General features: G+C 46.2%; 1 protein-coding gene and 1 pseudogene across 2 annotated transcripts in view; both read left to right on the top strand.

Moving 5' to 3' along the window:
* Nucleotides 1-22,101, top strand: part of OCRL (OCRL inositol polyphosphate-5-phosphatase) — a 659,503-nt gene that overhangs the window by 396,581 nt on the left and 240,821 nt on the right. The window contains exon 18 of one of the 2 annotated variants that reach the window (XM_069212991.1): nucleotides 3,033-3,056. The exons of the other annotated variant lie outside the window; for it this stretch is intronic. Coding sequence (XP_069069092.1) covers nucleotides 3,033-3,056 — 24 coding nt within the window. The remainder of the gene's footprint in view (nucleotides 1-3,032; nucleotides 3,057-22,101) is intronic. 2 annotated transcript variants of the gene reach the window in all.
* Nucleotides 7,432-8,842, top strand: LOC138269974 (phosphotriesterase-related protein-like; annotated as a pseudogene).

The following is a 22,101-nucleotide window of genomic DNA, read 5'->3' as shown; positions in this document are numbered from 1 at the left end:
TGGTGGAATTCCACAAACCTAAACAAAGGCCGGCCTTTTCAGGACCCTGTGCCTTAGACCATACTTACAACAGATGCATCAATGATTGGCTGGGGGCATACCTCAACAATCACAACATTCAAGGACAATGGGACGCCAAACACAAACAGTTTCACATAAATCACCTAGAATTGCTAGCTGTATTCCTAGCACTCAAAGCTTTTCAGCCTCTTCTCACTCACAAGAACTTCCTTATCAAAACAGACAACATGACAACAATGTATTACCTAAACAAACAAGGAGGGACCCATTCATCCCAACTCTCCCTCCTAGCAAAAAAGATTTGGCAATGGGCAATCCACAACAACATTCACCTGGTAGCACAATACATTCCAGGGATACACAACCAATTGGCAGATGTTCTCAGCCGAGATCATCAACAAAAACACGAATGGGAGATTCATCCCCAAGTGCTTCAGCTATACTTTCACCACTGGGGAACACCAGACATAGATCTATTCGCCACCAGCGAAAACGCAAAATGCCAAAACTTCGCATCCAGGTACCCACATCCCCTATCCAAGGGCAATGCTCTATGGATGAATTGGTCACGGATATTTGCTTACGCTCTTTCCCCTCTCCTGCTCATTCCATTTCTAGTCAACAAACTGCGTCAAAATAATTCAAACTCCTACTCATAGCACCAACGTGGGCACGTCAACCCTGGTACACAACGCTATTAGACCTGTCAGTAGTACCACATATCAAACTCCCAAACAGACCAGATCTGTTAACACGAAACAAACAACTGATCAGGCATCCAAATCCCAACATACTCAATCAAGCGATTTGGCTTCTGAATTCATAGGGTTTGGGATTTTACAACTACCAACTGAATGTATTAAAGTAATTAAACAAGCAAGGAAACCCACTACCAGGCAGTGTTATGTAAACAAATGGAAAGGATTTGTGTATTACTGTCAATCTAAACAAATTACCCCTCTTTCAGCATTAATACAAGACATTGTAGGTTATTTGCTTCATTTGCAAAAAGCAAATTTAGCTTTTTCATCTATAAAAATACATCTCACTGCAATATCTGCGTACTTCCAAAATATACAACACAGTTCCTTATTTAGAGTCCCTGTTATCAAAGCCTTCATGGAAGGATTAAAACGCATCATTCCATCTAGAACACCTCCAGTATCTTCGTGGTATCTAAACATAGTGCTCACATGACTTATGGGTCCACCATTTGAACCTATGCACTCATGCCAGATTCAATACTTGACATGAAAAGTTGCCTTCCTAGTCGCAATTACTTCATTGAGAAGAGTTAGTGAAATCTAAGCTTTCACAATTCAAGAACCGTTCATACAAGTACATAAACATAAAGTTGAACTTCGAACAAACCCAAAATTTCTCCCAAACGTTATATCACTGTTTTATATCAAACAGTGGAACTACCAGTGTTCTTCCCACAGCCAGACTCTGTAGCAGAAAGAGCCCTGCATACATTAGACATTAAAAGAGCCTTAATGTATTACATAGATAAGACAAAATCCTTTAGGAAAACAAAACCGTTATTTGTAGCATTCCAAAAACCACATACTGATAACTCTATTTCAAAACCAGGGTTAGTGAGATAGATAGTAAAATGCATACAAACATGTTACCTTAAAGCTAAAAGGCAGCTCTTAGTTACACCTAAAGCACATTCGACACGGAAGAAAGGGGCTACAATGGCTTTCTTAGGAAACCTACCAATGGCTGAAATTTGTAAAGCAGCCACTTGGTCAACACTGCATACATTTACCAAACATTACTGTGTAGATGTGTTAGCAACACAGCAAGCCACAGTAGGACAAGCTGTACTAAGAACACTATTTCAAACAACTACAGGCTAACCACCGCTTTTATGGCAGGAAAAACGGCTTTGTACTCTACGCATAGCATGTTAGCATGTGTATCTGCAGCTACACATGCCATTGAACGGAAAATGTCACTTACCCAGTGTACATCTGTTCGTAGCATGTTCCGCTGCGGATTCGCATGCACCCTCTCCGGGAGCCTGTAGCCATTTAAGTTCAACATTCACTTGTAATATATATATATATATATATATATACACACCATTTGCATGGACATCTCTTTTCTTTATCACTCCTACCTTACCCTCTGCGGGAAAACAATCTAACTTGGAGTCGATGCCCATGCGCCATGGAGCCGAAGAGGAGGAGTCACTCGTTCCCGTGACTTCAAAACACTTCTTCGAAGGAAAACAACTTATAACACTCCAAGACCAACACTAGATGGCAGACTATGCATAGCATGTTTGGTCTATTTTTGTGTTTAGTTTTTTGTGCATCACTAGGGTGTGACTTTGTCATTCCTGACCTAGAAAAAAAATGCATTTCAATTGTTACAGTTCTCTGCTTTGGCAGAAGAGCTGCTGTTGAGGAAAACAAGTTTTTTTTAGAATTTGTTTGTGTATGGCCAGGAAATGTAAGGAAGGGTGTAGTGAACTGTATATCAAGTGTATGCATATTTGTAGATTTCATTAGAACAACTTTCACATTACATAGTATTTTTTCAGTACATTTATCCCAAAAGATTGTCTGCTGCAAAAGAATCAATGAAAACCCAGCTTCACACATTTTTAGAATTTGTTGTTTCTTCCCCGGATATCCTTTCTCCAAAACGCTATTGCTATACAAACGCTTTGCTAGCTAGCAATATTTTTATCATATAACCAAACAACTTTATAAGAGTAAGCACTGAAAATTAGTCTCCTTTCCTTATTGTCTAAATGTCTGTTGTTTTGCCGTTTTTGTCTGTATGTTTTCTTCTTCAGATTCTTTATCATTTGGCATGCTCTCTTCAGTGTTCAACCCATTCCACGCCTCACCTCTGATTCAAGAAGCAGTGCTTTCACACTCGTAAAGCTTGAATAACAAATCTTAACATCATCTACTTTTGCAAAATTTATTGTAAATCAGTTTAGCAGTGACTTTCTCTTCTCTCTCTCTTTTTCTGCTTGCGTTTGCTCTCAGGGAGAAGACAGCTTGTCCGAAAAGGTAATTGAAAATAAGTGCTTGAAATTAAGTCTATACTTTTACTCACTTCTACATGACTGTTTTCCTTATGCTCTGCCAAAACATGTGCCTAGTGGATTTTAGAACTAACTGTTTTTTGAATTATTCTGATCTAATGGGAACTGGTGAAGGCCATGCTTTAAATCTAGTATCAGTTCTATATTCCATTCTTGCACCCAAATTGCTTTCTTATGCTAGTGATCCAACCTCAGACAAAACTTTCCACATTCCTAATATGGTATTTCTGTGCTCCTCTATGGTGTTTATCATTTCACTATGTTTCCTATGTGTTTCTTACTTGAGTAGTACCTTTCTTTTCAGGATTTTGACACTTTAATGCCTAATGTCACTCTTTCATCTTTTCCAGCAAATCTTTTATAATTTAGATTTGGAGCCCTGTGTAGGCAAAGATTGGCCAGACATTCACCAGTGTTATGCATGTGCAGCTATTACATGCATAACCTGCTTTCCTTTGGATCCCCAGCCCTGTTCATGATTGACTATACATTTTACTTTTTTCCCTCACTTAAATACTAAATCTAGGGCAAAATTGCTTGACTTTCAACCACCTAAAGAAAACTAGATTCACTGTTGTGATTTCAACACACATGCAATATACTTCAGTTACAGAGTGAAATTATAGGTAATAATAACATAAAGGTGTTATATTAGCATGAGGATCTCTGTCCCACTTTTTACGAGTGCATGTGAACAAATAAAATGTCGACTCTTTGTATAAACAGGGGAGAGATGACTGAAGTGATACATTTTACAAGGCAAGTTTGGGTAGAATGAGCAAAATTATCAAATCTATGATAACAACTTAATATGTAATAATTTTATTTTGAAGAGACAGTACCAGTGTATTTATATTGAATGACAATAGTGAGGAGTTATCTCGGAATACTAAGTGAAAGGACTGACTAGGTAACTGGGTGACTTGAAGTGAAACAGGCAACCAATGGAGAATCCTGAAAGAGCATGTCAGAATTGGTTATTCCAAGAGTGCGTTCAGTGGAAATGAACACTGATAATTAAGTTTGTTTTCTCCGTAATGGCTTTTTCCAATACTTCGCACAGTTTGCACATTGCAAACTTTATTCCGTCTTCCAGGTATGTCCATTGAATCTTTCCTGGTTTTGAGGAGAATATATCAATTTACCCCTTGTAAATTTATATATTACGTCAAGGGTATGTGTAAACTTATGTAAAGATTGACGTACGTCATGTTGCGTACTTGATGCTCTGGTTGTACTAAGTGTCTGTGTTTTTTCAGATCGGGTGTAAGCATGATGGCCCTGAGATGCCACCCGAGTGAGAGATCAGCTAGTTTCTCTCACTACATTGAAAAGTTAAATATGACACTTTACATGTTTTACATTCCAGTATTTCATTTTGAGTAATGAATAACTTATTCTGTTTAAGGGAAAAATGATAGGGACCCTATTTTTTATTTATTTACCATGCGTAGTTATTTAAACCCATTACATGACATAAATCTGACAAATTTAGGCAAGCAGTTGCCTTTTTAAGTACTGCATTAGATGCACATATATGAATGTTCATGAACGGAGAACTCAAAGAATCTAGAATCTGGGAACGCAAACTGCTGTATGGACTCCAATTGGAGCGAGTGGGCTCCCTGCTAAATGCAACATGAATGCTACTAACACAAATAAAGATTGTTCAAAACTAGTAACATGCAGTGTCTGGAGGCAAATGTTTGGTATGATCTCAGGGGTGCCTATGTTCCTGGAATATCGTATTGTCTTTTACATGCTGCAGGCTGTAAAGTACTTGTTGTTCAGTGCCAACTAAAAGCTATAGAATACATGCAGTGCAATAGAGGTTCCACAAGCAAGGGGATGCTATGCTTCTAGAAATGTCATGCTGTCTTACACAAGCCTCAGGAAGTAAAATGCTTGTCGTGCTGTACAAACTAGTGGTCTATAAAGTTCAGACAGAAAAAATGTTTAAAATCTTTAAAAACTCAGATAGTTCTTCCTCTTATGGTGGTAAAGTGCTTATCGAACTGGGCAAAGCACAGGCTATAAAATGCAAACAGGGAGTTAACCTTCAATGGCCCAACTTAATCCTGTGTAGTGTTTGCTCAAACAAATGCTGTTATTTCCAGCTGGGGGGATAGGGGTAAGCTCTTGTCTGCCTGTGTCTTTAAGATGCAGCCCAACATTCACAGTTAAAAGTATGAACCAGATCAGTTGTTGCTTCATATTTCCTGAAGGACCTTGTTTGTTTAGTGGGTCATCAAGAGGCAAATAAGGTTCTAGCTGGATATACACCCTCAATCCATGTTGAGAATAATAACAATTTGACAAACCGTACATTTAGTAATATGTTGGTTGGATTCATACACTCAGTGACTGCACATCTGCAAGTTCGGGTCCTGAGCCCATTTAAACGCTTCTTGAGAAGGCGTTTTTGTTCTGTCAAGAGGTATGGGCAGATGCATAGTATGTGTTATAATTCCCTCAGCCTTACCACCAGGTGGGTAACCTATCCAATGTCAGCAGGGCCCCAAAAGAATATTGTAAAAATATACTTTTTAAAGACTGAGAATAGGACACTGATAGATAAGCAGAGGGCCAATCCAGCGGTATTTATTGATGATTTACCAGGAATTTACACATTTGTCCATGTCGAGTAGTAAGGACCCAATTAGCACATTCTATGCCAAATTGTTTATAGGCTGTTGAGAGATGGTAGAATTTGCCCTCATTTCTAGGAGTCAGAGCTGCACCACTGTGGGGAAACTGGGAGGTATGACCTACGGCAGACATGCATCTGTAAATTTCTTATTTCATTAAACACGTAGGATGTCTTTGCCCGGTGGTGAAGTGCAGACAGTTCTCTGTCCTATTTAGCTTGCTTGACTTGGTCGCACTATGAGCCATGAAGTAACTGTGACCTCTAAGTGCTTTTTACTGCCTCTCTCTCAACCCTCCCCCCCCCCCCCACCCCCCCACCCCCATCCCCTCCAAACTGGCCAGGAAGCTCTGTCTAATAAGCCTATTCTGATGAAAATCTTGTTTGGCTGAAACACATCTTTACAGCAACAAAGAGAATCTTGAACTGAATGAGGAGACAAGCTGTAAAGGAGTAGCTGGTATATTGGTATATTAAAAGGCTGTTGGGGGTGAATCTACAGCTGGTCTTGGCAGCAAGTATGGATGGACTTTAAAGTGGTGTTCTGAAAATACTAGGGAACACATCTCCATGGCTTGCGTCTGTGCACCCACAGTGTCACCAAACACTGCATGATAATGGGTGTGCAACCCTACCCTGAGTGCCCAACTGTACTGATGTTTGGATTCCTAATACTGTTTTTGTTGTCATAGCCAAACACAGATCATATGTGTGGTCCTAGGCCTATCTCAAGAATTGCAGTCTTGTTCAACTGGGAGGGGTGCCCAAAGTGCTACTCTCATAGTGGTAAGAGGCTACTGCCTTCATCAAGAGCTAAGCAGAGCGAGCATGATGGTGGCAGCATACTGTGTAGTGATCAGTAGAAGTGAACAAGTCCTTTTTTAACCTGCATCACTGGAATGATCTCAGGAAGGAGATGGGGCTGGTAAGAGAATTGTAATGTTAGGGATGGGGCCCTGGGCTAACATTTTGGCACACATATCACTGTGGCTGACGTCCAGGTGTGAACTCTAGTCAAGCCTGTGGTGTGGGGTTATCAGCTTTGGAGTCACTCCTGTTGTGACATACTGTTTTCAACAAGAAAGCAGAGGAGTGGGCAGACCCCCAGCATAAGCTTTGAGGACTCAGACTCTAAATCACATTTGGAATCTGGAAATGGGGTGTAAGAAGGGGAGTTTGAAACCCCAAACATTGTCATCCACCAGGGAGGAAGATGGGCTGTGTGAAGCAGGAAAGCTCTGCAAGACATCTGCCTTGATAAGGACTGGAGAATAGGCCTCCTAGACTTCTTGATGGGTGTGGGAATTTGATCAAGGGAATCCAAGACCACCTGCCTTCCAAGTCCAGTGTGCTCTGTGAGAACGAGGAGAGCATTGGAGGAAGCAAGGTCCAGTCGGAACCCCTGTCAATCGGACTCCCTTAGCGAGGTGAGACGTACGACTGCTGCACAGGTTGGTTTGTTGACAATGTGCAGAAGGAAGTTGACAACCCTTGTTTGTCAGAGGAGGGCTGCCGTGAATTGAGCTATGTGCATCGCTGCGCCAATCAGGCCAGAGCCCATGGGTAGGGAGGACTGGCAACCCCATATGCCGGTCGCAGTGAGAAGACTGCTTTGCAGTAAGGGCTTCAGCCTGAGCGCAGTAGTTGGTTGTAAAGCCATAGAGCAGGAGGGTCCTCCGCCAAGGACCTCACCATGCTAATGGGGCCAGAGCCTGTGTACTGTGAGAATACAGTGACCCTTATGCCAGAAGGTCACCAGGGTCAGTCGAGAGGAGTGAGGTCGCTTTGGGACCCTATACACTTGCTTGTGACAAAGGATTCACACCAGGAGCTTTGTATCAATTGTAAGAGGAACAGAGATATAGCCTGCAAAGAGGAGCCACCAAGAAACTCTCCTGACTGCGGAGTCACAACCACGTGAGGGCTGTGACTGCTGAATGCAGCCCATTTGGGCTGCATGGACAGAACTCGCTGCTTCCACTCCAGCTCTTGTGGAAGGGGCTAGTTGAAGAACTCTGGTTGCTCTGACCCTTCTGAATGGGGAATTACCACTACCACAAAAAGCGAACAGGGAGATGGACCAGGAGGACCACCTAAAGAAACACTAGAACCCTGACTTCAGGGAGGCCTGTGTGGTTGCTTGTGCTTTTTGGATTTTTCCTTTGTGTGGATAGTGGTAGCACTAAAATAATTCTCTCTTTTTTTATTTTTATAAAAGTATGTATTTGGCTGGATAATGATTTATTGCAACTGCACACATTTTGAGTTATGACCCTGTGTTCGCTCCCCTGTGACCACCCCCACCAGTCCAGACAGCTCAACCACATTAGTACCAAGAGTCAAGTACAGAAAGGGTACCTGGCCCTGTTGCTTAGAATCTATAGTAGGTAGAGCACTTTGACGTGCCTCAAACCCCACAGTTGGGACCATTAACCTCTGCTTGCCTCATGACCCTCGGAAAGAGGTTCTAACTCATGCTATCTAAGTGGAGCAGTTTATAGAGGTGCTAATAATTCAGATTGTTCACTGAGCTGATGGGCCCGATATAAAGTGTGGCACCATTCGAGAAATTGATTGGATCCCTGGAAAATCACCGAGAGCAAAAGAAAAATTCTCTCTGCAGCTACATTCTCAGATTCAACTTGACTGCCCAGTGAGTGTTCATCCAAGATGGAACAAATAAGCACCTTTTCAATTATCCAGATTTTCCAAGTAGCTGCAGCTGATATTTATAAGAGTCATGTCTATTGTGACTGAATAATATTTGGTGAGCAGAAACTACTTGATTTGCAAAACTTTGTTATTAACTGGATTATGACATATTTGGTATGGAATTACATAATTACCACTTTAACCCAAAAGTGGATGTTTCATCAGACAATGAAAGAATTAACAGACTCCATGTGATAGCTGAACGCTATGAAGGCAGAATTGTTATTGCAGACTACATCCACACCTAGAATCATCTGATGAGATATGAAAGCCATGGGTATTTTCAAATCTTTATAACATGAGTGCTTAAGATGTTTATTCAAGACATATCTCAACCTGCAGTTGATAAACTGCTGAGGGAGAATCCAAGATATTGGTTGACATTTAAATAAAGGTGCTTCATAACCTATGGTTATAACTTTCATGAGATGGATTTTTGTCATACACATAACCTTGTCTTCCCTCTTGCAACCTCTGCTCCTCTTCTTTCAAGGCTGTCATCACCCCTTATCAAGAAAGCCAGATCAGGAGGGCCAGACTTGCTCCCATCTCTTTGCGTAACGTTATAACTCCGTGCCTCTGGACATTAAAAACACTTATAACCATTCTGGCCTCTGCAAGAAGCTGAAAGCCTAACTTTTCTAATCTTCTTCCTCCAGTGGTCAGTAACATTGATTAAATTAGCGCAACATTCACCAGTCTTGGGGATAATAAAATAGAGATAGCAAACAATGAGTCAAAATAATGGGAAGGGAACAGTTGGGCTGCCAACAAGGATAAAATGATTAGGGAGAAGTTGGGAGCATAAAAGTGTTCTCCTTGGTTAAATAATTACATTTAAGTGGTATACAGGTATGTATTTTACACATTCTCTCTTTACTCCCTATGGAAAGAATTGCACAAGATGTCATAAAAGCAAAGGATTTATTTTCACTCTGCAGGCAGACCCAATAGGTGAACTCATACCATTCACACTATCTCCCTTGGGTATATATATGGATGGTTATAATTAATGAAAGCAAAATAGGTTTGTAGATGAAGCAACATTCAATCATCAGAAGGAGGGAATGGAAGGCTGACAATGACGCATTGCACTTCCTCCCTAGAATATATCCTATTTTCAGAAAATGTGATGTTCCAAAAAGATCCCAAATTTACAATGGAGGTAGAGACTAAGAACTGAAAGTCCTGCTGGTATTTTTGCTACAGTGATCACCAGTAGTAACCTTTTCAGGATATAAAGACCTTCACCCACTTACGTGGCATGCTTCGTCATTGGGTCCTGCTCCATGTTGGGTAGGTGGTGCAGAGCCCATCTGGCCTTTCAAGTGGCCCTCTTTGGTGGAGATCCTTTTCCTGCCCTTGGTGATTGATAGTGAGTCACTGATGATAGTGGGTAGTGTGTGCAGGGAAAAGTAGAATACAATTGATTATAAATAACCAAGAAAGTACTCCTTTGTTTTGTATTGGTGATATATGGCTAAATTAAAAAATGGTGTGGTCCAATTGAACATTAGTCACTCTTTGGTTCTAGTGTTAGTTCTAGACATTTCATGCCTTGCTGCCTAAGAAGGTCAAGTGGCATTTCTTCGGGACCTACATAGAAATACCCTTCTATGTGCTATACCAGACAGATTATTGGTGGTCTTCCTCTCACCTTTTGCCTGCCTCCCTCCATTTTCTGATTACTTCTGCTAGTTTTATGACTCTGTACACTTTACCATTGCTAAGAAGTGCTAATGTGCTTGTGCTCTTCCCCTAAAGCATGGTAACATTGGCTCATACTCAGCTGGCATATTTAGTTTACTTACAAGTCCCTAGTAAATTGTACTACATGTGCCCAGAGCCTGTAACTTAAATGCTAGTAGTGGACCTACAGTACTGATTGTGCCACCCACTTAAGTAGCCACTTAACCATTTCTCAGGCCAGCCTTTGCAGAGCCTTTGTGTGCAGTTATAAACTGCCATGTTGACCTGACAAGTTAAACCTCATGCCAGGCCTAAACCTTCTCTTTTGATGCATGTAATTCACTGCCAAGTTAGGCTCCATGTCACCCATAGGGCAGGATGCAATATATTTACAAGGCAGGGCATGTTTTCTTTACGTTTTACATGCCTGGTAGTGAAAGAAATCCCAAATTCATTTTTCGTTACTGCAGTGCCCATCTAGCCCATAGCATAACATTGGGATTACCTTATTACATCTTATAAGTGTAATTCTCAATATGGAAGAGGTGAGTTTGTCTAGTGGGGTGTCTCTGAATTCACAATTTAAAATCACATCCTATGGTGAAGTCCGATTTTAATTCGCAGTTCTGAAAATGCCCCTTTTAGACAGTTGGAATTGTCTTACTTTAGCCATTTGGTGCCTACTGCCTGTCTCAAGTACAGGTCTGGGGTGGGGTGACAGCTGGGCCTGCACATTCCTTCTAGAGAGCAACACACAAAGGGAGCTTAGGTGTGACTGATAAGCCATCCGCTTACTGTTGGGCCATCCTGGGCAGGATGGGAGAGAGGGTCTCACTCTTACACCTGAAGGGGCAGTGTTCTGCCACACACAAAGTGCTGCATACCCCCAACAGTGAATCTGAAACCAGGGCAGGAAAGGAGGACCTCTGTGCACTCCAAAGCCATTCATGTGATGTTTCTGACATTTTAAAGGCACAACTGAGTATAAGTACTGGATCTCTGACATCACCAACTCAGTACACTTCTGGACGTGTGGATACTCTCTGCTGAGCTGCTACCCTGCTGGATTTGTTCTTTGTTGAGCTGGTTGCTGCCCTGCCTGGGAGTGAGAAGGACTGGACCTGTATCTCTCTTTCCCAGAACCAGAGTGGTTTCAAAGGCTTGCTGGCTTACCTCCTATTCCAAAGCCTCAGGGATGTCAAAGACTTCTCTCCAATCTACAAACAGCATATGGCCTTCTTGCTCTGCTCTGCCAAGTGGTGCCAACCCAGTCCAGGGCACTTGGAAATGAGTATAAAGTGTTAAATCTACCAGAACCTGCAAAGCGACGCCATTGCGCCAGTCAGAACCGATGCATTGCCAGATGCAAGGTCAGGGTCAATGCATCACCGCTGTTACAGGGGCTGGATCGGCACTTCAAACTTGGAACCACTTCATGCCCTTCGAAACCAGAGGCTAGCCGCCACTGCGTGGAGAAGATTGACGCATCACCCCTCCAGCATTCATTAACCCAGTGTATCTAATTCGGAGCCACCAAACTCTGAACTGGCTCATCGCACTCTGAATCAATGCATCACTGCAGCTGCATGTAGAAAACAGGCACAACTGCTTGCTGCATGTTTTTCTCTGGAAGGTGGTACCAACCCAGTCCAAGGCCCTTGGAAGAGGAAATAAAGTGCTGCATCTGCCAGAACTTGCACATTGACGCCCTTGTGCTGATCAGAACCGACCCATCGCCTGCTGTGAAATCGTCGCATCATGGCTATTGCAGTAACAGGACCGGGCTGACGCATCACACTTGGAACCGCTGCATCACCTCTGAAACCACTGTTTCCAAAGCAATGTCTTGCCACCACTGCGTAGAGAAGAGTGACACATCGCCCCTCTAATGTGGATTCACTCAAAGCATCGCATTCCGAACCACCACACTCTGAACTGGCACATCATACTCAAAAGCTCTGTGTTGCAGCAGTTGCATGGAAAAAACTGACACAAGTCTCCAACCTTCATGAGACCAGTTGCTGGGCTGGGCTGCATTGCGGGCAGCCTGTACTCTTGACTTTCTTGGTGCAGCGCAACCATATATCCCAATGGGGATAAGCACTACACTACACTTATTATTTAAAAAATCATGTCTCTTATTCTTTTTATTTGGATATTCGTCATTTTGATCTTGTTTTATTCATTAAATTAATCTATATTTTTCTAAACTGGTGTGGATTATTTTTGTATGGTGTTTTAACTGTTTTACGGTATGAAGCACAAATACTTTAGACATTGCTTCTTAGGTTAAGCCTGACTGCTGAGGCTACCACAGGGTGAGCAAAAGTTAACTTTTACTGTATATCTGTGAGGGGCTTGTCCACGCAAGATGGCCAACAGTGCATGCGCCTAGGAGGCTCCAGCCGACCCCAGCCTAATCCTTCACAATCCTGGCCTGAATCCTGTTACTGCCTCCCGATCCCAGATGGGTGCAGCCATGCAACATCCCAGCACCCTGTTACTCAGCTCTGCGAGGTAGGGGGATGCCCTAGGGAGTGGCGGGACAGGACTCCTCGTGGCAGGTCTGGAGGCCTTTGCGCGGTGAGACCTTGGAAAGACAGAGCAGCGACCTATTGGACCGTTAGAGGTCCCTGCACAAGGGGTATCTTCCCTGCCAGGCTAGCAGTACCATCCTGCCGGGAGCAGAAGCTCTTGTGCTCTAGGAGTGTGGTCCTTAGGAGGCAGGAGCAAGAGCTGCGGCCTCGTCGAGCCCCACGCATCGCTCAGCTCCGATTGTGGCTGCGTCAAGCAGAACGGTGCAATTAGCCTTGGGCGTGAGGCTTAGAGGAAGTTGCTTGCGGACCTGAATTGGCCACCACAATTGGCTGTAGACGAGCCCCTCCAAGCTCTCTTTGGAGCATTTGAGCTGTGGCGGTCTGGCCCGGCGAGAGGCACTCCTGTGGTGCCTGAGGCAGGCTCATGCCGTGGGCATTGCAGTAGACTGGAGTCAGAGTGGATGCAGAGCACCAGTCGGCAGAGTGAACAGGTCCAACAGTCACCTCCGTGGAGGTTTCATCTGCAGTGAATCATTGTGGGCATCGGTTCTTGAGCTGGCAATCCAGGTGAGTAGGTGCGGCCTAGCTACATGTTAATTTCCCCTACAGGCGCCCCCCTGCGTGTCATTGGACTCCCTGGCACTGTGCCATGCACTTGAACACTGTTGGAACCTTGGAAAGCGATTGGATGGGTGGTGTCCCCTCTATTTTGGGCAACCCTTATTGTAACTTGAATACTGTTAATCCCCTCGGGGACTACGTTCTGCCTTCTAACTCTTCAGGTCTGGTCCCTTCTTGCCTTCTACAGTCCCTTGCCCTGGTCTCTCGAAGAAGGGGGAGCCAGCTGACTTTACACCTCCATTGATTGCAGGGACATTGTTATATTCTGCTGGGCACGAGGACGCCTTTTCCATCTGTTGGGACTTACTACAGGACATGGCTTGTTGTCGGGAAGACTGATCCCTGTTGAGGCTTATACTCTCTCAGTGACCCAAGGGCTCAGGCTTAAGGTAATCGTGGAGCCACCTTAATATATCCATTGGGGGAATAAACGGTCTGGGCCCATGCAGGAAAACATAATGGAGCAGTACACTACACCATCAGCCGCTTCACAGCAGCGCACATGCCAGACTTCTGGGAAGGGAGGCCAGGATCCAAAGCTTTACAAGGGCTAACCTACCAGGGCACAACAGAAACTAGCATCCATTCGGTGCTCCAGGGTAACCCTGGATAACAAAATTGAAACTGACCCTAGAGGCCAACCTGCTGTGTGCTGACCTCCGCAAAGTGTCTGACAAGATTCATGTGGTGGAGGGCTTTACAGTGGACCTCCAGACTGAGGTGGTTGCCTTGAAGAAGGTGGCCTCTGTCATGTCCAGGTCCAGAGCCTTGGAGGCACGGCTGGAAGATGCAGAGGGAAGCCCACGCTGTAACAATGTGCACCTCCTGTGGTTCCCGGAACAGCATTTAGAGAGCTCATTGTGTCCTGGTAGCGCTGCCGCAGGCCATGATATAGCCCACATTTTGAACTACTGAGACAAGGACTGCATTCTCCGCATGGCCAGGGATACTGACAATGCAAGATAAGAGAATTGGAGGATTTCCATTTACCTGACTATACCAATAAAGTGCAAGGGACCTGTAAGATGTTCTTAGAGGTCAGAGCCAAGCTTAGTTTTATGGGCCTTCGCTACATTTTGTGTCCTGCCACACTGAGGGTGTTGTCAAAGAGGATATGTGGAGGTGTTTAGAGGTGTTTTGAGGTCTGGGACAAGGTACCCAGGGAGAGAACGGGACCCTGGATGTCCAGAACCAGGAGTCTGCCGGTGGACTTCTAGCAGGGCTAGAGAGTAGGTAGTGACAGGGTGTGGACAGTCCTGTAGGGAGGCTGGTCCACCTAAGGTTGCCATTCAGGATGATGGCACCATGGCTCTGGCCTCCTGGGAACAGCCTCTAGGCCGCTCAACACTGGGTCTGTGCTGGGGGCCCCCATTGATGCCAGTTGATTTTCAGATGTGGTGGTCTGTCGCTTGAGATGCCTTTGTATAGCCACTGTTTAACCACTTTTTTCCCTATGCCAGGGCAAGTCCTCCAGTAGAATCTCATATGCAGTTGGGGATGAGCTCTGGACACCTTAGGGGTGGTCCTGACTGGGTTGGTCATTCCTCCCTGTTTTCCCTATTTTCCCGCTGGACTTGACACCAAAAGCGGGGCTTTGTCCGGGGGTGGGCATCTCCACTAGCTGGAGTGCCCTGGGTCACTGTAAACCAAGGCTTGAGCCTTGTCCAGAGCTGAGGTGATCCCTTCCCTGCAGCATCCTCCATCTTGGTGTGGAGGACAGGGACCAATAGGATTAGGTTTGTGCCCCCCAAAGGGAGTGGGCACAAGGAGGGTGTAGCCACACTTAGGGACCATAGTCATTGGCTGCTGCCCTCTGACCCCTAAAACGCCCCTAAATCTAGGATTTAAAGGCCTCCCTGAACCCAGCTCACCAGATTCTTGACGACCTACAAGAAGGACTGCGTAGCTGAAACCCCCAGCAGAGAAGAAGGAAGATGACAACTGCATTGGCCCCAGCCCTACCGGCCTGTCTCCTGCTTCAAAGAACCTGCAGAAGACCAGCGACTCATCCAAAGGGACCAGCGACCTCTACCAACTCCAGAGGACTGCCCTTCACCCAAAAGGACCAAGAACTCCTGAGGACAGCGACTCTGTCTAAGAAAATCTACAACCAAGGACTCCCACCTCACTCCAGATGCGTGAGTCTTAACCCCTGTGCACCTGACACCCACAGTCTGTGTCCAGGTGGTCCACCCAACAAGAGTGGGTCCCCAGGCGATTGTGAGCAAGTGCCCACCCTGGGTTGACCTCTCCACCCTTCAACAACGACGTCTGCAGAGGGAATCCCGAGGACCCCCCTGACCGCGAAGGTCCGGACAAATATATCCAACGCCTAAAGACACACTGCAATCTCAGCCCCCATGCCTTGGAGAAACCGATCCCTGGTACCTCTATGTTCAGCAGGTGGCCCTGCTCCCTGTCCAACCAGTGATATGCCCGAGACACTCCCCTGGACCTCCCCTGCAGCCTCTGAGTGACCCCTGGGGTCGCCTCATAGGCCAGCATTGGAAACCCAATGTCCTGTTTGCATCCTGCATCCAGGTCGCCCATCTGCCGCTGAGGGGGTGTGTTTGGTGCCTACTTGTGGCCCCTCCAGTCTTCCTTCTCCCCCCCTGGTCTGCCCTCTGAGCTGCAGGCACTTACCTGCAGGCATGCCCGATTCCAAGTTCCCCCTGTCTCCATAGGAGCCCACGTTAAATTTGCTCATCTTTGACCTCTGCACCCGGCAGGCCCCGTGTTGCTGGTGGGTGGGTGTTTGGGGTTAACTTGAACCCCAACCGGTGGACTTCTTAAAACCTGGAGACTGAAATTGTAAGTGTTGTACTTACTTGTAAACAGATCTAACTTTTCTTCCCCCATGAACTGTTTCTGAAAATTGCACTGCGTCCATTTTTAAAACAGATTTTTGCCAATATTTCAAGAACTGTATTACTTTCCAATTTCAAACAAAGTATTGTTGATACCTGTGTGAGATACGACATTTTTAAGGTACTTACCTGCAACTTGAATCTTGTGGTTCTTAAAATAAATAAAGAAAATATATTATTGCTATATAAAAACCATTGGTCTGGAGTTAGTCATTTAGTGTGCGCTTCCTTTATTGTCTGTGTGTGTACAACAAATGCTTTGCACTACCCTCTGATAAGCCTAACTGCTTGACCACTACCCCCAAAAGAGAGCATTAGTATTATCTGCTTTAGTCTCTGTTAAGCCTCTGGGGGAACCCCTGGACTCTGTGCACCCTATATCTCATTTATAGTATATACAGAGCCAGCTACCTACAGATGGGTAGAGTGGCCATAGCAAAGCTGGTTGTCCACCTGCGCTGTCTATACCTCGTCCAAAGCTTGCTTTTCCTGCTAAACCCTAGGTTTCTTAAGAGGTTAGATAGCTATTTGGTCTCACTGTTATAGGCAGGTAAACACAGTATTGTGGCACTGGCAGTGCTTAAGAGAGACATGAAGGGTGGCAAGCTGTCCCAGATATACAGTGGTATTATTACATAGCACATTTGCTAATGCAACCCGTTGGTTGACAGAGCCAAAATATTGGGAGAAGTGGCTGTGGGGGACTCTGACTTGGGGAGACACCCTGGCTGCGTTGTTAATGCACTGGGGCCGATCGAAGTATCCTGTGCCATATTTAGCCACAAACACAGCAACAATCTGGGAAAAGGTGGTCCAGAAGGTTCTCTGTAGATCCCCCTTCAGCAGGGAAATTACAGCTGTGGTAGCTGTGGAATATTGTACCCTTTCAGGTTACAGACATTGGCATGTCAGTGAATCTTTGGAGAACAGGGGGTTGTATCCGGGCAAAACTTTTATTGCTTTCCAAGATGCCCAGGACTCCTTTGGGTAAGTCCCCGGACAGTTCTTACAGTACTCCAAATTAGAGAGCGTTGCAAAGGAGTTGTGCACTGATTTTCCTGCAGCGCCGCAGCCCTCAGGGGTGCTGAATGGACTCATCGGATGGAGGGAGGCTTGACACTGTGAATATCTATTTGTAGCGCAGAGGGCCTGGGAGAATGACTTTGGGGAGCCCATTCCAGATACTGACTGAGCTCGTGCAACTACCCTGGTACACACTTTGTTGTTAATAACAGGTTCAAACTGCGTTGTTTCCATTTTTTACTCTAGACCTATTACACCTTATAAGCTAAACAATAGATCCTTCTAGAGGATCCAAATGTATATTCTGTGGGGTGATCAGCACCACTTTTTTACATATAGCTTGGGAATGCATCTGGGTCCACTTATTCTGGGAGACAAGTAATACCACATATTGAGGAGGCCACCAGACTAGTTATTCCCATGACACCAATTGCCAATTGCCTGTTTATTGGGTGCCGTGGCTAGGCCAGAAGGACAGAAAATCCCCAACAAGCTTGCTCAACTAGCTCTTTTTCTTGCGCTGGCTGGGCACAGGAGTCACACATGTTCTCCAGTGGCTGAGAGACCTAATGGATTGGGGAGTGGCGTAAGAGCACCATCTGAGACTTGGCCTGTTTTAATGAAAGGCCAGCAGAAAAGATTGTGCTCTGGGAACAATGGCTTTGAAAATTAATTATGGCTCCGAGTGTAGCTCTGACTCAGAGGGATAACTAACCTAGTTGATGCTGATACTGCTATGAATATGACGATCAGATGAGGTTATGTGGTAATTCTTTTCAATGTATTGGTCATGGACTTGGTTCATTCAATGAACTGTACCTGCCAACGTATGGACCTATCTGATGTAATACCTGACTGACGTAGGCACCTATATTTGTGGCCATCTATACTATGTAACCCTGGGGTAAGATGTGCAACACTGACAACCTTGCATTGTATGTTTTTATTATATGGGATGAATAAAATCACTAAAATACAGTTCCAACAAAAACAATTGTGTGTCTCTGACTAAGATTGTGGTTCCTGCTTGACAGGGTGAATATCTCTGCCAACCAGAAACCCAGTTTCTAACACTATATATATAGGGTAACCTATTCTATGTTCTCTTGAATATCGAATGAAAGTGGGTGCAACACCGCCTTTGAGTATCTCACACATCTAAGAAGTCACTTGATCCGGTACCCATGAACCGTTCTTGTAATTTTTCAGGGTTCCCTTGAGGCGCAGCATCTAGGCACCCGTACAGTGTATTATCTGATAAAGACTTCTAGTTGCAGATTCCTTACCTTTTCCCCCAAGGGTCAGACTGAATCAGGAGATTTTTTTCTTCGAGCTATACCCTTGCGCGTCGGTTAGTGGTGTTGTGGTCGCCGTGATGACATCGGGAGTAGTACATAGACGCCTCCTCAGCGCAGTGACATTAGTTCTTTTCTTTCTGCACCATGCGCTGATTTGGAGAGAGCTACCCTGGTCTCTTTTTGACTGATTTCAACCCTTCTGTTGAGTTTTTTTGTGAGTTCTTTGGTGCATCGAGGATGTCCCCGAAGACTGGTTTCAAACCGTGTGAAGACTGTCACCGCATGATGTCTGTGATGGATCCGCATCGGGTCGGTTTGTGGTACCTGGAGCGCGACCACAACCCGAAGTTGTGCTCCGAGTGCTGGCCCATGCACCCGAAGCCCTTGAGGGAGCAGTTCCTCAAGCTTATGGCGGCCTGGCACTTGACTCCTTGTAGGTCCCAGTCTCACTCGATGGGAAGGTCTCGAGACCACTTGCGGAGCCACCACCATTCTTCTTCCTGGAAGTCTTCAGTACAAGGTAAGAAGAAGAAGTCGAAGAGATCACGTCACCCTTCGACTTCACCCCGTCGCTGAGCTGATGCGATGCAGGAGGGTCCCTTCCGCACTTCCCTAAGTTTCTGGGAGCCAGATCGACCGCTGCCCAATCGAAAGAATTTTATGAGACCATTCGCCTCATCTTTGGGCAGGCCGCCCCGATACGGGCCCTTTGGGCCCTAGGGGTTCGGTCGGGGGCATTTGGATTTCACGCCAGCAGTTTCGGCTCCGGCCACTGAGGTCCCCTCTGGATCCGTTCTTGGATCCGCGCCGGTCGTACCATTGAGACCTTCCCTGCCGCTGGTTCGATTGTCAATGCTCCTGATGTCGGTGGGGCTCACCGTCTACCTCGACCCAGTCCTCATCCCTAAGGACTCGGAGTCGGAAGAGCGTCAACCAATGCTGACTCTGTCTTTGATGGGGTCTATTTACCTCAGGTTAGATTCTGACCCTTTTTCTTACGGGTACGAAGGATTGGAGGGATCCCTGGGCCCTTATGAATACCAGGATGACCCTAATTTGGACTGGACACAGGAGTTGGGCGAGGCCAGTGACCTGGACACTTTTCCAGACGCTGGCATGTTGTCTCCTCCAACTATGGCTACTGCAGAGGGAGCGACTTAATCTATAGTGGTCAGTAGCGCCGTTGAGGTTGTTGGCTTTGAGCTGCCTACTGTTCAGGTCAGGTCACATCTCTTGATGGAGGTGCTTCAGCCAGGGGCTTCCACATCTGAGCCCCCTCTGTCATTCAATGAAGCCCTCACCGATGTACTATACGGTACTTGGTCTAGACCCAACACAGGGGCTTCTGTGAACAGGACTATATCACGCCACCATCCCCTCCCCCAAACTACCCTAAATTCCTGTCCCCACGCCTGAGAGCCATGTTATCAAGGCATCCTCCTCCTTGGGCGCATTCCCTTACGCACCCCCAGATAGGGAATCAAAAAGGCTGGAATAATTTGGGAAGAAGATGCTTTCTTCCTCCAGTCTTGCTCTGCGGTCCATGAACACTGCATGCCTTTTGGGCCACTATACCCACTCTCTGTGGGATGCGGTCACACAGGTTCTGCCACAGATGCCGGAGGAGGCCTGTGCTATCAAGCTGTCACCAATGGGAGAGATGCGGCAAAGTTAACAGTCAGATGTGGGCTGGAGACAACCAACTCTCTAGGTAGATCAGTTGCGACGACAATGGCCTTGAGGATTCACGCCTGGTTGCGTACATCTGGTTTTTCGGAGGATGTCCAACAGACTCTTATGGACATGCCCTTTGATGGCTCCTGTCTCTTTGGAGACAAGGTGGACTCGGCTTTGGAGAAGTTCAAGGACTCCCAGGCTACGGCTCATCCCTCGGCCTTTCCATTGCCCCTCGCCCCCAACAATCCGCCATTCACCCCTTTCATGGCTAAGGAAGGGAATCCCTGTCGCGTCCCCATGAAAGCCACAGTGCCACCCATGCTGTTCAGCCGCTGCGTGGCCAGGGACGCAGAATCCCATGGGGGCATGGGACAGGGAATCGGAGGGCTGCCCAATCCACCCCTGCCCACCCTGCAGCCTCCAAACCCTCCTAGTCCGTCCCCTCACTCTGATACAGTTGATGGCAGGAATCGCTGGGAATCCATCACTATGGACAGGTGGGTTTTGCAGATCGTTCGAAGGGCTACTCCCTCCCCTTTGAATCTACCCCACCAGACATGCCTCCATCAGTCAGCCATATTCCTGAGGATCAGTTGGCTTCTCCACCAGGAAGTTGCGGCTCCCTTGGCAAAGGGAGCCATAGAGAAGGTCCCTGAGCCTGAAGTAGGTCGTAGTTGTGTTTCCCGCTACTTTCTGGTGACCAAAAAGGACGAGGGCTTACATCCTATCCTAGATCTTCAGGACCTCAATTACTTCCTCAAGAAGGAGACATTCAAAATGCTCACCCTGGCTCAGTTCCTGTCTGCCTTGGACCCAAGAGACTGGATGGTAGCATTGGACATCCAGTACGCTTAATTCCATATTCCCATCCTGCCTGCCCACAGATGTTACCTACGATGCGTGATAGGTCACGAGCACTTTCAATTAACCATGCTCCCTTTCGGCCTTACAAGCGCCCATCGGGTGTTCACAAAAGTGATGGCAATGGTTGCAGATCATCTGCGCAGGTTGGGGGTTTCAGTCTTCCCCTACATAGACGACTGGCTGTTGAAGACGGACTTGCCCCAGAAAGTCGTCTCCCACCTTCAGACTATGGAGAGCCTCCTGCACACGCCGGGGTTCACTATAAATGTGCTGAAGTCACACCTGTCTCCCTCTCAAACGCTCCCTTTCATTGTAGCTGTTCTGGACAAAGTGCAGTTGTGGGATTATCCTCCCGTAAAGCGAGTCCAATATATTCAGGCTATGATTCTGACATTTCAGCCTCTGTCTTGGATTTCGGTGAGACTGACTGTCAGCCTGCTGGGCCTCATAGCCTCCTGCATCCTGCTAGTGACACATGCCAGATGGCATATGTGGGCTCTGAAGTGGGACTTGTAGTTCCAGTGGGCGCAGCATCAGGAAAATCTCTCCGACATGGTCGAGATCTCATAGGGGACTGCGAAAGACCTGCAGTGGTGGGAATCCACAACGGGTTCACGACAGAACTCTCTCCCTTCCCCAGCCAGATCTATCTATAGTGACAGATGCGCCACTTCTGGGATGTGGCGGCCACATGGGAGAGGCGGAGATCAGAATCCGAAGCCTCTGGTCTCCGGCGGATTCTGGGCTCCATATCAATCTTCTGGAGCTCCGGGCGAACAGGCTTGCGTTGAAAGCATTTCTTCCCTTCCTCAATGGGAAAGTAGTGCAAGTGTTCATAGACAACACTACCGCCAAGTGGTACTCCAACAAACAGGGCAGAGTAGGCTCCTGGACACTGTCAGGAGGCACTACGCCTCTGGACATGACAGGAACATCCAGACATTACCCTGGTGGTTCAACATCTTGTGGGCTCTCTGAAAGCCAGAGCAGACAAACTCAGCCGTCGATGCATATCTGATCACGAATGGCATCTCCATTTGGAGGTGGCATGAGTTCTTTCAGCAGTGGGGAGAGC

This window comes from Pleurodeles waltl, chromosome 2_1 (genome assembly GCF_031143425.1).
Source record: "Pleurodeles waltl isolate 20211129_DDA chromosome 2_1, aPleWal1.hap1.20221129, whole genome shotgun sequence".
Taxonomy (NCBI): domain Eukaryota; kingdom Metazoa; phylum Chordata; class Amphibia; order Caudata; family Salamandridae; genus Pleurodeles; species Pleurodeles waltl.
The sequence above is the reverse complement of the archived record's forward strand: the minus strand, read 5'-3'. Positions and strand labels throughout refer to the sequence as shown.